General features: G+C 53.5%; 6 protein-coding genes across 6 annotated transcripts; 4 read left to right on the top strand and 2 right to left on the bottom strand.

Moving 5' to 3' along the window:
* Nucleotides 1-843: 843 nt before the first annotated feature.
* Nucleotides 844-2679, bottom strand: MYCGRDRAFT_108107 (uncharacterized protein; the record flags this gene model as incomplete). Its single annotated transcript, XM_003855457.1, has 3 exons — nt 844-2007; nt 2070-2130; nt 2446-2679. 3 exons carry the CDS (start codon nt 2538-2540, stop codon nt 844-846), a joined length of 1320 nt encoding a protein of 439 aa, XP_003855505.1.
* A 167-nt stretch (nt 2680-2846) lies between these two features.
* Nucleotides 2847-3848, top strand: MYCGRDRAFT_99159 (40S ribosomal protein S14; the record flags this gene model as incomplete). Its single annotated transcript, XM_003854931.1, has 4 exons — nt 2847-2956; nt 3031-3103; nt 3260-3420; nt 3476-3848. 4 exons carry the CDS (start codon nt 2887-2889, stop codon nt 3625-3627), a joined length of 456 nt encoding a protein of 151 aa, XP_003854979.1.
* A 434-nt stretch (nt 3849-4282) lies between these two features.
* On the top strand, nt 4283-5240 carry MYCGRDRAFT_68497 (uncharacterized protein; the record flags this gene model as incomplete). Its single annotated transcript, XM_003854932.1, has 1 exon — nt 4283-5240. The coding sequence occupies one exon, from the start codon at nt 4437-4439 to the stop codon at nt 5238-5240; it is 804 nt and encodes a 267-aa protein (XP_003854980.1).
* Nucleotides 5241-5862: 622 nt separating this feature from the next.
* Nucleotides 5863-6925, top strand: MYCGRDRAFT_90823 (uncharacterized protein; the record flags this gene model as incomplete). Its single annotated transcript, XM_003854933.1, has 4 exons — nt 5863-5878; nt 6189-6222; nt 6279-6495; nt 6599-6925. 4 exons carry the CDS (start codon nt 5863-5865, stop codon nt 6923-6925), a joined length of 594 nt encoding a protein of 197 aa, XP_003854981.1.
* A 3178-nt stretch (nt 6926-10103) lies between these two features.
* On the top strand, nt 10104-10939 carry MYCGRDRAFT_99161 (uncharacterized protein; the record flags this gene model as incomplete). The annotated part of the gene is made up of 2 exons (XM_003854934.1): nt 10104-10282; nt 10374-10939. 2 exons carry the CDS (start codon nt 10107-10109, stop codon nt 10690-10692), a joined length of 495 nt encoding a protein of 164 aa, XP_003854982.1.
* A 15-nt stretch (nt 10940-10954) lies between these two features.
* On the bottom strand, nt 10955-11335 carry MYCGRDRAFT_117719 (hydrophobin-like protein; the record flags this gene model as incomplete). The annotated part of the gene is made up of 3 exons (XM_003855456.1): nt 10955-10987; nt 11042-11127; nt 11182-11335. The coding sequence occupies 3 exons, from the start codon at nt 11333-11335 to the stop codon at nt 10955-10957; spliced, it is 273 nt and encodes a 90-aa protein (XP_003855504.1).
* Between the last annotated feature and the right edge of the window lie 1167 nt (nt 11336-12502).

The following is a 12502-nucleotide window of genomic DNA, read 5'->3' on the forward strand; positions in this document are numbered from 1 at the left end:
ATCCTTCATGCACGCTGTCGGCATCAGACGAGTCTTCTGGACCAACGATGCCGGAGAATGGGAAGGCGGCAAAGTGGCGGAGTTAGTGGAGGCAATGGATGGAGGATTTGAGGATGGTGGAGAAGGCGGAGGTGGTGGCGGGCTGATGGGAAACGGGGTTTTTGTTACGAAGCATGAGGTGCTGATGTTGAGACGGATGATGGGTGCGGAGGGTGGCGGTGCTGTTGGAGAGCCGACGAAGAAGAAGGGCAAAGGAGGAGGGAGGTGGGGGAAGTGAGGCTGCTTGGCAGGACTCCGTGTACGACTGTTGGGTATGATTGCTATGGTGATTCACACGACTATCGGACATCTTCATGCTACCTCCGTTCTCCCTACTCGAATGGCACAATCCCAATTCGCCGCGCGGAACTTGTGCGGTGCAAGCTGCGCAGACCGCTGGAGGCTCGTGGTGAGGAAGCAGGAATGGACCTGTAGAAGTCTACTTTCAGCAATATAGCTCCTCGCTGTTGCTCGAGACGCACCAGACGGAGTGGCTCTGAGTGGCTTGGAGTATGCAGTCTGGGCGGGAGTATGGAGGGAATGGATATGTGGGTACAGTTGGAAAGCAAGTCTTTGCAAGATTCTGGTTCGACTTGATAACGTGTCTGGTTACGCTCTCGGACGGGTTCATCTGGCATGTCCTGCTAGGTCCTACTAAGCTGTAAAAAGCCTTTCCCTGCTCAACAGCGTCCGGCGGAATGCTCCACGAATACGTCTTGACCGCCGCTTGAAGCCCACTGTCTTCAACCATCGGACTCAACCCCACAAACCACACTCACCACTTCCCGTCCACCTCTCTCTCACTCACTCCCCACCATCCCTCTCCCTCAACCCCTCCTCAATCGTCTTGATCATCTCATTCCCCACCCTCCCTGCCTCCTCAAACCGCGGCGCAAAATACCTCTGCACCTTTTCAAACTTCTCCCGATATCCCTCCATATTCCCCAGATCCACCCGTTCACTCCAATCCCGGGCGGCGAACGTGAACTCCAAATCATCGGCGCGAAAGGAGGTGTCGTTGAGGGCGGTGGTAATGCATTCGGACAGGAGGGATGGGTTGCGATAGAGGTACTCTGTTATGCCGAGCCAGAGACGGAAGAGCGGCGTGGAACAGATCATGTGGTCGTAGGGGACGATGCCGAGTTTCCACCAGCAGTCGACCATGGCGAGGAGGGAGAGGTGGTTATTCTTCACCTTGATCGGGGGTTTGGTGCCGAGACTGAAGCGGTCGAGGAGGTCGTCTTGAAGTAGGAGGTTCTCGCCGTCCTTGCCCGGTGGTGTGTCGCCGAAAACAGCCCTTCGAGCGGTGTGGATGCGAGTGGTGAATTCCTCACGGTGGTTGCCGAGCATGAGCTTGAAGAGTTCTGTCACGCTCTCGGCGTACTGGCGAATTTGACGTTTCGCAGCGGGATTGAGGATCGCGAGACCGGCGTAGACGTGCCATTTGTTGCTGTAGATGCGCATCATCAGGTTGATTTTCACGTTCTCGATGCCGCCGATGTAGCGAGGAATTTCCCAAGGGAATTGGTTGTTGGCTTGCCAGGCGACGCCCATGGAGAGGAAGGCGGCGTGGGTGACGGCTTGGGTATCGGCGGTGATGCGGTCGTGGTGTTCGGCGGAGAGGGGCACGAATTTGGACTCGAAGCAGGAGAGGATGCGTTCGACGAGGGCAACGGATTTGGTGGAGGCGCGGTGATTGATGATGACGAGGGGTTGGCCCTTGGGGTTTACGCCGGGGCCGTGGAGGGAGTGGCAGGAGACGATTTCGATGTCGGAGGGGAGGTGTTTCTCAAAGGCGGCGATCTCGGGGGCTTTGGTAGAGGTTTGGCCGCCGACGATGGCGCCTTGCTTTGTGGAGGGACCGAATTGACCGACGATGCTATCCATGTTTTTAGCTTCGACAGAGTACATGATCCAGTCACTACTGCGTGAGACGAGATGGCCATTCTGGAGGATGTGGACGTTTTTCTGAAGGAGAGGAACGTTCAGCTATATTGGATTGATGCTATCTAGATTGTGAATGATCGTACTCTGCTGGAGAACTCTGCCTGAAGTGTCTCGTATTTGTCTGGCAAGTCGCAAGCGTGTACGCTGAGCATGTGTCAGTGTGGAGAACTTCTGTGAAGGCAAGTCAGTTGATGTCCCAAACTTGTCGTCAATGCGAATGTGTGTGTTCGGCGTGATTGCGATCAGACAAAAATAATAAGGTAGCTGAGAAGATATATCATAGACAGTCGCCCGGTCAGAGACGCCAAAACGGAAGTCACTGGTGCCGGACGACCACCACATCGTTCCAAATGCACTCAGAGATCATCATGCAAGGGTAGTGAGGGAGAGGAGGAGTTGGGTGTGCTTACCATTGGGTGAGGGCACATCTGGGTGATGTCCGCCGGAGATGGCACTCACGTCCAGCCCGCATCAGCAATCCTCCGCGCGTACATCTTTCCCATGTCGCCCATGCCGATAATGCCCACGACCGTGTTATTCATCTTGGCGTCCATGTTGACGGCGGTGAGTTAGTGAGAATTCGAGTAAGTGACAAAGCACTAGATCCTGTCAGAGCTCAATCGGCAGGTCCAGCGTTCATTGCCACAAGACAGACTCGGCACAGCTCGAGATGTCTTGTCATCAAGCTCAAGTGATGTCGAAGTCGTCGTGGTGATGTTGAAGAGAAGAGGATGAAGTTTGAAGCCGAGAATTTGTGAGGAAGTTCCGACCGACGCTAATGAACCACGCTAGACGAATCTTGGCGCTGGACCTCGAAATTCGTTTCGCGCACAAATCTGCTTTGGACAAGTCAATCGCCAACTACACAACTTCACCCAGAACACACCACCCTCAATCACAATGGCACCAAAGAAGAAGGTCGAGCGTGGCGCGACGGAGAACATCTCCCTCGGCCCTCAGGTCCGCGAAGGTGCGCACAATTCCCCATGCAATGAAAACAGAGCGCAAATGAAGAGCATTCTGACGAACATTTCCTCCTCACAGGCGAGCTCGTCTTCGGCGTCGCCCGCATCTTCGCCTCCTTCAACGACACCTTCGTCCACGTCACCGATCTCTCGTACGTTTGAAACCACACCGCAAAAAGAGGACACATACCATACCCAGATCCCCAAACGCACGAAAGACTGCGCGCTGGAGGGTCTGGTTGGAGGGGTCATCTCTGCGAAGAAATTTGCAATCAAGATGGTTCAATGGCTAACCTGGGTGATTCCAGTGGCCGCGAAACCATCTCCCGTGTCACCGGTGGAATGAAGGTCAAGGCCGACCGTGACGAGTCCTCTCCATACGCCGCCATGTTGGCTGCTCAGGACGTCGCGATCCGCTGCAAGGAGTTGGGCATCACTGCTCTTCACGTCAAGATCCGCGCTACCGGAGGTGAGTCTTGAGAATATCATGGATACGGCTGGACTTCCACTGACATCTCCTCAAGGCAACGGCACCAAGACCCCCGGCCCAGGTGCTCAGTCCGCTCTCCGCGCCCTCGCCCGCTCCGGCATGAAGATCGGCCGCATCGAGGATGTCACCCCAACCCCATCCGATTCCACGAGGAGAAAGGGCGGTCGCCGTGGTCGTCGTCTGTGAGCGACTCGTATTCTTTTACGGGTGTGCTGCAGTGGTGAACATGGACATGGCATGATGAATGGAAGAGAAGAAGCATTTGCGGGATGTGACACTATCGCGGAGGACGGCAATTATCGCCTGGTCTCCATTGTGCTGTTAGTCACGAAACGAAGCGATGCGAGATTCTGAACCATTGTTCTTGAGGAGAATTTCATTTCGTTGATGTGTGGATGCGTGATGTGCTCGGATCTCTCCCAATCCTGTTGCCAATCTCCGCAGCAACCTGTGGAGGTACTTCCTTTGGTGCCATATCTCGTAACGAAAGATTTGCTGCCTCAAAGAATTGTGCTTGTTCTTTGTCCATATCGTACCTCCATGGCTCAGCTCAAACCGCACCACTCATCTCGCACTCCAGTAGCTCGGCCGGTATCGTGTGAGCTCGAAGGACGAAAGTTTTGTCGTTGCTTTCATTCCTCCCGAAGACACACACCTTCCTCGAACTGTATTTTCGTTCTCTGGCGCAGATTGCACAGTCCAAGCCCACAGAGTCAGACACATGCGGTGCAGTTTGAGCGGAATCACGGAGGCACGCCGATTTCATCGTGCCTGAGGCGTCAACAATTGATCTGCCATCTTCTGGCTACATCATCTTCACAAGTTCCCGTCACTTTCAAACAGCCATCTTCCTTCAACCTCACTTTCCCCTCCACCGACACTTCTCCCACCCCGACAAACACCCATAAATCCGCGCAACCCTCTGACAAACCCGACCAAACGATCCAAGGAACCACTCATCGATCGCACACCTCATCCTCGCACCCTACACAAACATGGCCACCCGCGCCGCCCACAAACGCCTGACCCGCGAATACGCCACCCTCCAAAAATCCCCACCGGAATACATCACCGCCCACCCCTCCGAATCCAACATCCTCGAATGGCACTACATCCTCACTGGTCCACCGGACACTCCCTACCACAACGGCCAATACTGGGGCACCCTGACTTTCCCACCCGACTACCCCTTTGCACCTCCTGCGATTCGCATGCACACACCATCCGGCCGCTTTCGGTGCAGCGAGAGACTATGTTTGAGTATCTCAGACTTCCACCCGAAGAGTTTCAACCCGGCATGGGAGGTAGGCACGATTTTATTGGGAGTGCTGAGTTTTATGACGGGGGAGGATGTTACGACGGGGAGTGTCACGGCGACGGAGGCAGAGAGGAGGGGGTTGGCGGAGAGGACTAGGTGGTGGAATAGCACCGGCGGGGGGAGTTGGCAAGCGGAAGGCAAAGCGGGGTCGAATAAAGGCGGGAAGGGCTTCGGTGCGATCAAGGCGGGAGACGGAGGGAGGAGATTCAGGGAGGAGTGGCCAGAGGTGGACGAGGAGAATTGGAGGTGGATGAGGGAGGTGGGCGTGGATGTGGCGACGGGAAGGAGCGTGAGCAAGGGAGTGGATGGGACAGTGGAGGAGGAGAAGTCACAGAAAGAGGGTGGTACGGTGGTCGCCGAAAAGAGAGAGGCAGCTGCGATACCGGAAGGATTCCTTGCCAGGAACAAATTCTACATGATTGGCGGCGCGCTGTTTTTGTATGTGCTGGCGGCGAGGTTGGTGAAGGATCAGCAGCAGTAGAGACGCGTGGCACGGGTGCGGATTTGTTACATTTAGCGAGGCGTTGGAGCGACGTGGGATATATGATACAGGATTTGGGGCGTGCGCACCAGAGTTCCAAGGACGCTCATCAGCATCGACTCCACGAACATCGCAGCCGCCGCCGAGAGACTGTACTCGCAGTCACGACACTGGAAGAACGTTGCTGCAGAAGGCTGCGACTACAACGTTCAATACCTCGATCAATAGGCCTGTTTGCCACGACCGATCGCAACCGACACGTGGACTGGCGCTGGCTTTCGGAGACCACTCGACTAGACAGGAGAATGTGGACAGGGCCTGACTCGAGACAGCACACCATTCCATCGTCTGAAGATACGACCACCGACATGGTACCAGAGCGGACTAGATACCGCGTATCGATGCCTCCAGGGCCGATCAGAGGTGTTTCTAGAGCTACCTCCTCCTCAGTGCGCGCGCTCCTTCCAAAGGTTCGAGGTGCGAGCAAGGCACTCCGGCTTGCGCAAAAGTGCGCTATTACAGTACCGACTCAGAAGCAAGAAGGGCTGCACAGGAGATAGATCTAGAGCATCGATCGAATGTAACGGATGCAACGGCCGTGAGAAAGGAAGCTCTTCGCATCATGTCCGAATGTATGCGTAAGCGAAGATCTCGTTGTCCATATGCCGTCGGCGCACGTCTCTGGTTCGTGCGCAGTAGCCGCACTGTCGTCCCGTGAGAGTGAAATGAGGAAGAGCTTCCACTAAGCGCAGTCTTGTGAAGTCGCTGACACGTCTCAGCGTCTCTTTAAGGCGCAGATCGGGCGGCTCGTGGTACGACAAACGCTGTGCCGCAGGAATATTCTGCTGCCTGTCTGCTTAGTTAGGTACAACGTTCTTTAGTCTCGTCATATGCTCTCTCACCATCAAAACAGCCACCACATAACGCATTCGCTATACACGATGTTAGCACTCTGGTCCGCACTCGATGTTCTCATCCGCTCGTAAGTCGGAATCCACGTCAGCATATCGCACATGGCTGACCCTTTATTCCTCCAAGTGCGCTCATCGCCCTCAGCGCAGCCTCGTTCCTCCCACAACTGTCCCGCGTCATAGTACGAGGAAACCTGACCGGTATCTCGTCAGGCAAGATCATCATCGACCAGCTCGTCGCAACCTGTTCCCTGGCCATGGTCATTGTGGCGATGTTCGGGTATCCGCTGGGTGATGATCCGTTGAGTGCTGCGCAAAGGCTCGATATTGCGCAGTTTGCGGTGGTGTGGATGGGACAAGTTTCCATGTGAGTATTGTCGAGTTCTCTCTTCGTTCGCAGGCCAGCTGACCGAGGATCAAGATTCTGCCTGTATCTGGCTGTCCCAGCTACTCGGTTTGTTTGCGCTCTACCTTCAAGTCAAAATATTGAAGCAGCGTCGCTCGCCAGGATCACTCAGCATCAATGGACTCTTGACTCAGACTTTCGTCATTTTTGTGGTCGGTGTCTCTATGGTCTTTAGGGTCAAAGTTCCCGCTCAACGCCCGCTCCGGCTACTGGAGTGGCTGTTGCTGTGGTATGCCATGGTGGGATTTGCGACTCTCAACAGTCTGATCTTTGCGTTCAGCCAGGGTGCGCTGTGGTGGCATGCTCGGAGACAGTTCGTCGAGGCCGAGGTGAGGGAATGCGAGGCTTTGCTGCAGCAAATTGAGTGAGAGCTTCCCTTTGAGGTTTGGCATTGAACTCGTGCGTCTTACGCTGGAGCACGAGCTGGAGACTGCCGACGAATGTGCAGTTTGTAACCTTTGCCGTCCTACAGCGTGTGAACGCATAGGAGTACAGTCGGCTCCTGCAGCCGCTCGTTCTCCACTTCCACCCTTGTTACGTGCAAGGGCCCTTGTTTATTATTTACTAACACGGGCCGCAAAGCGGGAGCAACCGAACTAATAAGCGCGTGTTATTTGACCTTATCTTCTGATTACAAAGCAAATTCGGGAAAGACTGGACGGCTAAGAATTCAGCTTAACTTCAAACACTTACAACTCTACTAACATTATTACTACTATCTCCAAACTACTCCTAATCGATTCGCCGGCATTAATAGCCCGTATAGCGACCCTTACGAGCGATTACCTTCTCGTACCGCGATCTGAACGAGCCCGTTATTCGACTAATCTTAGCCGTAGTTACCGCATCCTACACCTCTTAAATCTGCTGTCTAAGCACTACATTCGACGACGGCAATAGATAGTTGTAATTAAGACGCTATTTTAGCAAGGCCCACAGATTCTTAATTAGATTAAGGTCTGGGGAGTTCGCTAGCCATACGTTAAGAGCATAAGGAATTCCGAGGATATCTAGCTAACTACGGAACGCAGCTGCTTTGTAAACAGCCGCGCTATCAAGGCAGAGCATTAGCAATAGCGTAGCTAGCACTTGCGCATCCTTAACGTCGTCGTCGCCGTCGCAAGGTGTAGGAGTTCTAGGAGTAGCGGCACGAGCTAGTAAGTGTCTCGGTGAGAATAAGAAGGCCCCCTCGTCGACGATCTAGTCGTTGCGTATGCTAGCTGTAGCTTCTTTAGCCTTAGAGTCCACGATCTTACGCCAGAAACGCTGCAGCTCTAGTAATACGTGCTCGGCTATGCCGGCGGCGGTAATGTTGCCCTATGCTAGCTCCTAGAAAACGATCCTTAACTTCTTAGTGCCGCTAATTAGTCCGAAGACGAACTAGCTCTTAATGCGGCGATATCGTGGCCTAAGGCAGTCCGGATCGAACGCCTTATTAATACGACGAATAACGAGCAGCTTGCTGCTGCCGCCCTTGCTAAAGGCGGCTCTATTACTAAATAAGAAGGTGCGGCTATTGTCGAGATAATCTAAGTACTACTAGCCAAACTAAGGTCTTAAGTCGAGGCTATTAGCGTTAAGGAACGGTGCTCGGCGAGCTACACGCTTCCAGTATCTACGCTTATTAAGCCGTCGTCGAATAGTGTTAACAGAGCATGCCAGCTCGAGCCTCTCTTTAATCTGTTAGTAGGTTGCTCGACGTCCTTCTACGCCGCTAGTAACATATTCGATAATCCTGTTAGCTATAGGGGTGCCAAACTGACGTAGTCTATAAAGGAGGTAACGAGCACCGGCTAGTGTAGCTGCCTCGGCGGCGACGGTTTAAACGGTAGTGTATAGCTTACTAAGAGCAGCTGCATCTTGTTAGCTGTTGTATTACCCTTACACCCTTTATAGGCACTTACCGGCAATGCGATGCAACGTCTAGCTAGCCACGCGTTTAAGGGTCTTAATCCTCGTACGAATAGCGTACGGAAGGATGCTACGACCGCGCGGCTCGTCTACTACCTCCGGCTCGAAGAACGAACGCGGCTAAGGAGTTACTAGCTCTGTATCCGGAGCTGGCTATAGCAGTATGCGTAGACCGACTATGCTATTAGCAAGCACTAGACGGTAACTAACAACACGACGAGGTAGTAGAAGGGGGTAGACGGCCGGTGCGAAGGCGTCGGAGCTGCTGCTAGAGCTTGCGAACGAGCGGTTTGGATTAACGTACGGCATAGTAACAACGAAGACAATAGAAGGGATAGATATACTGCTTTACACTAATTCTGCGCCCTATATATATGCTAGCTGCCCTTACGCTATCGCCCTTAGCTCGACAGCGTAGTAGAGCTGAATCTCCGTGATCTCCGTAGAAGCGCTATTAAAACTAACAGCTCTACTACAACAGCAGCGAATTCGCCCTTTATATAACAGATTACACACGCTAGTAAATAGCGACATGAAGCTATTAAGCTATACAACAGCTACTGCACACTAAGGTAAGGTAAATGCTATCGCTCTGCGCACCGACCTTCCGATATCTAGTATGTTAGTAATTACTGCAGAAGCGAGTGTTTAAGAGCCTTGCAACCGCTTAACCGAGCTATGGCACTATGCCGGCGACTATAGCACTATGCCGGCGACCATGGCACTATGCCGGTCAATTATAACACCCTTGCAGCCCTCACAAGCGACAACATGACCACCAATCGATTCGACAACGAGCCCTTGCAACAGCGACCAAAGGAGGTTAGTAACGAGCGGCTGTGGCAATGGACTGTAGCCACCGCTCCTTGCAATGTCAAGGGTATACCAAGGGCTCGAATCACTCGATTGGTCTGCTTCCTTGTTAACAGGCCACGTAACCTTAGACAAGGCTGGAACGGTGGCTACTCCGATGCGTACACATGCTGTAAGGCTGGACAAGGATGGCGACGTAAGCATCCCAGCCCCCAAATGTCTTGGGGGAGTACAGTCGGAAAGAACACTCGAATTGCGGGCGAACTTCAACTTTGCAGCGCGAACTTCGACTTCCTAATAGTTTTGCTAACCTTTTAAACGAGCCTATGCCTCACGCGCTCGGGTATCGTACGCCCGTCGCTGTCCTCGCAAGCTCGGGCTCCTTAGTACTCACTTCCCTCGTTGCGTCCGCTCGCCACCTCGCGAAGTCCGCAACTTCGGCTCGTATCCGAGTCCCCCGAGACATTTGGTCCCAGCCCCAAGCCTATGAATAGAACAATGTTCCCTGACTCGATGTCAAGGTTCAACCTTGGCAGTCAGCGATGCAGTCACATCGATCGATCCCAACCAGTATCCCATGCTCATGCGTAAAGCCTTGCTGGGATGTCCAAGAGTCGGCAGCGACAACATCGAGTCGGAAGCTTGCTTTGTGAGTCCGCCAAGGCGCCACATGGAGAGCTCATACCACCCAAGGACTTGGAGGAATGTAAGACATGTGACGGGCTGGTAAGCTTGACCTAGAATCAGGTCTTATAGTCTTATACATACTGAGGTCTCGACCGCTGCTGAAAGTTTCTTGTCCGTTTCCCTCCAAGTGACTGCAAAATGCTCGCCACGGTCCTCTTCGCAGTCGGCGTTGCCGCTATGGCTCTGGAACCAGCTCACATAGATCCCGCTCCCAAACCAATAAAGTCCAAGGACTGCGAGACCATATGCGCGGACTACATCAATGACTGTGGGCAGATGTACGGCGGCTGCTTCGAAAACTGCCCAGGCGAGCCGTAAGTCAGCCAGTGGAGCAAGACAGACAACTCGTCTAGTCCAGATCCATTAGAGTCATTCCATTCACACAACTGACACGCCTTTCTCCAGCTGGCCGACCTTCGACCCGCCACCCTGCCCCTCACCAACAACCACACCCGCCTGCAATTTCATCTGCGTCGACCTGATCAACGAATGCGGTCAATGGTACGGCGGCTGCTACGACGACTGCAAGCCTCGGCCAACTTACACTCCGCCTCCATGCTCCTACTCTACAATTCCGCCTCCGGCTTCCACGTCGTCTGCGGCGTGTACGACTGTGTGTGCGGATTATGTGAACGAGTGTGGTATCTGGTATGGAGGTTGTTATAATCCTTGCGAGCCTAAGCCAGCATTTACTCCGCCGCCTTGCCCGTCGAAGAAAGCTTAGGCGTTGGAGGATGCGATGGGTGGGACGTGTCAGGCTTTCGAAAGATTGCGACAGTTGGGACGTTACGAGCAACGGCTACCCCCTTGGTCATGAGTCGAGGCCGACGGGAACGAGCAAAGACAGCAATTTACGAGGTACTGAAGCGGCGGAGTTGAGAGTATTCAAGAGAGAATTGTTTGTCATTGCGTGTTTGTATATCTTCTCTATTATGCGAGCTCATAGCACAGCCAGCACAGAACTTCCCCTGACTGTCACGACCCATCTAAGCAGGGCTGCAAAGCAGCGCATCACCAGCCTGTATAAACGTCAGCTCAGCCCTCCACGATCATGTGCTCATCGGGAAACTCACCAAAGGAAGAGTACAGCAAAAAGCACTCAACCCGCTCGCAGCACAGTCCTTCTCAAGACCATCGGCCGTGTAGACCTCACCCGATGCTACTGCAAGTCAGTTCACTGCGTCTTCCCTCCGGTTGCCTCCACAATACGTACGAGGAGAGCAAGTCAAAGCAAGAACGCCGTCGACATCCGCCTGGCAGCACTCAGGGCTGTCGAGAGCCGGACAGACGTTGATCGGAGCTCGCTCGCGGAGGCGGGCTGGGGTAGCGGCGGCCAGAGCGGCGACGGCAAGGATGATGAATTGCATTGTTGTGGAGTGTAGAGGGTCTCGTTTGACTTTAGTTGGTTGGCCTGAGAGGATGCTGGTGGTCGAGAGATGGTGTGATGTTGATGATGGATTGCGACAGAGGCGGTTCTGGTGGTGGTTTATATGTTCTCTTTCCTCTGCTCAATCTTGCTTCTCTTCGTCATCCTTCCATTCCTCAATCTCTTTGAGATCGTCATCTTCCCCTGGAGTCGTTCTCTCATCTTTGCGGATGTTGGAAGACCGATGCCAGCATCGGTCGTTTTGCTATCAGGCATCAATCACTTCATTGCTTCGTATCGGATATGACTCGCCCTCGTAATTTGGCAGCAGCGACGAGATCGATAGAGTGACGAAGAAGATCATCGATACCAAGAGACGGCAGTTGTGATAGAGATAAGAATAAGGACGATCGACGGCGCATGTCTTGGGATCTGCAGTTGCGAAAGCCGCGAAGGATGGGCGGTCTTGGCTGAGGCGTCATTTTGATATGCTTTGAGGCTCGTCAAGAGAGCGAACGAGAGCCGCCGGCGACTGTGGGCGGAAGAAAACCTCAACACGAGAGATTCAGGCGAACGACGTCGATCCGGGCAGGTCTGGCTTGGGGCAGTGCTGGAGTCAACACAGCAGATCCAGGCAATGTCCTCGTTGGCGAAGACTTGCCCTGACCGGACATGCGAGAAAGAACAAATAACGTCTGTGGACGTATCCTCAGATCGGCTATCGCAAGACTCGTCTGTGTGCAGTCCGGCGTCTTCGTTTGGTATGATAGATCTTTCTCGCAACGTCAGCCTTCGGTCTAGAACGACGATCCGTTGAATTCCTTGTGTAATTCTCTGGGCTTACACCATGGACTGAGCCACTGGGGTCAGAGTTGCGTAAGGCGGATCGAGCTGAGCCATGGAGGTAGAATTGAGCGTCCCTCTGAGAGCGGTAAGGCTATGCGAAGTTGATAAAAGATGGCTGATGTATCGTCTACCAGGAGCCAGTAGTAGGCTGCTGTACGAGCAGCATCATCGAGCAGAAGCCGCGGCCTATCTCACGATCACCTTCTTTGTTACTGCGGCATCGTATGCGATCGATGTCTCCAAGTAGGCGTCTGCACTCGTCATTGTCAGGTCGTTCGTATGTGCAAACTTTACGCGATAAGCTCTCTATTCGTTCTGTTGT

This window comes from Zymoseptoria tritici, chromosome 2 (genome assembly GCF_000219625.1).
Source record: "Zymoseptoria tritici IPO323 chromosome 2, whole genome shotgun sequence".
Taxonomy (NCBI): domain Eukaryota; kingdom Fungi; phylum Ascomycota; class Dothideomycetes; order Mycosphaerellales; family Mycosphaerellaceae; genus Zymoseptoria; species Zymoseptoria tritici.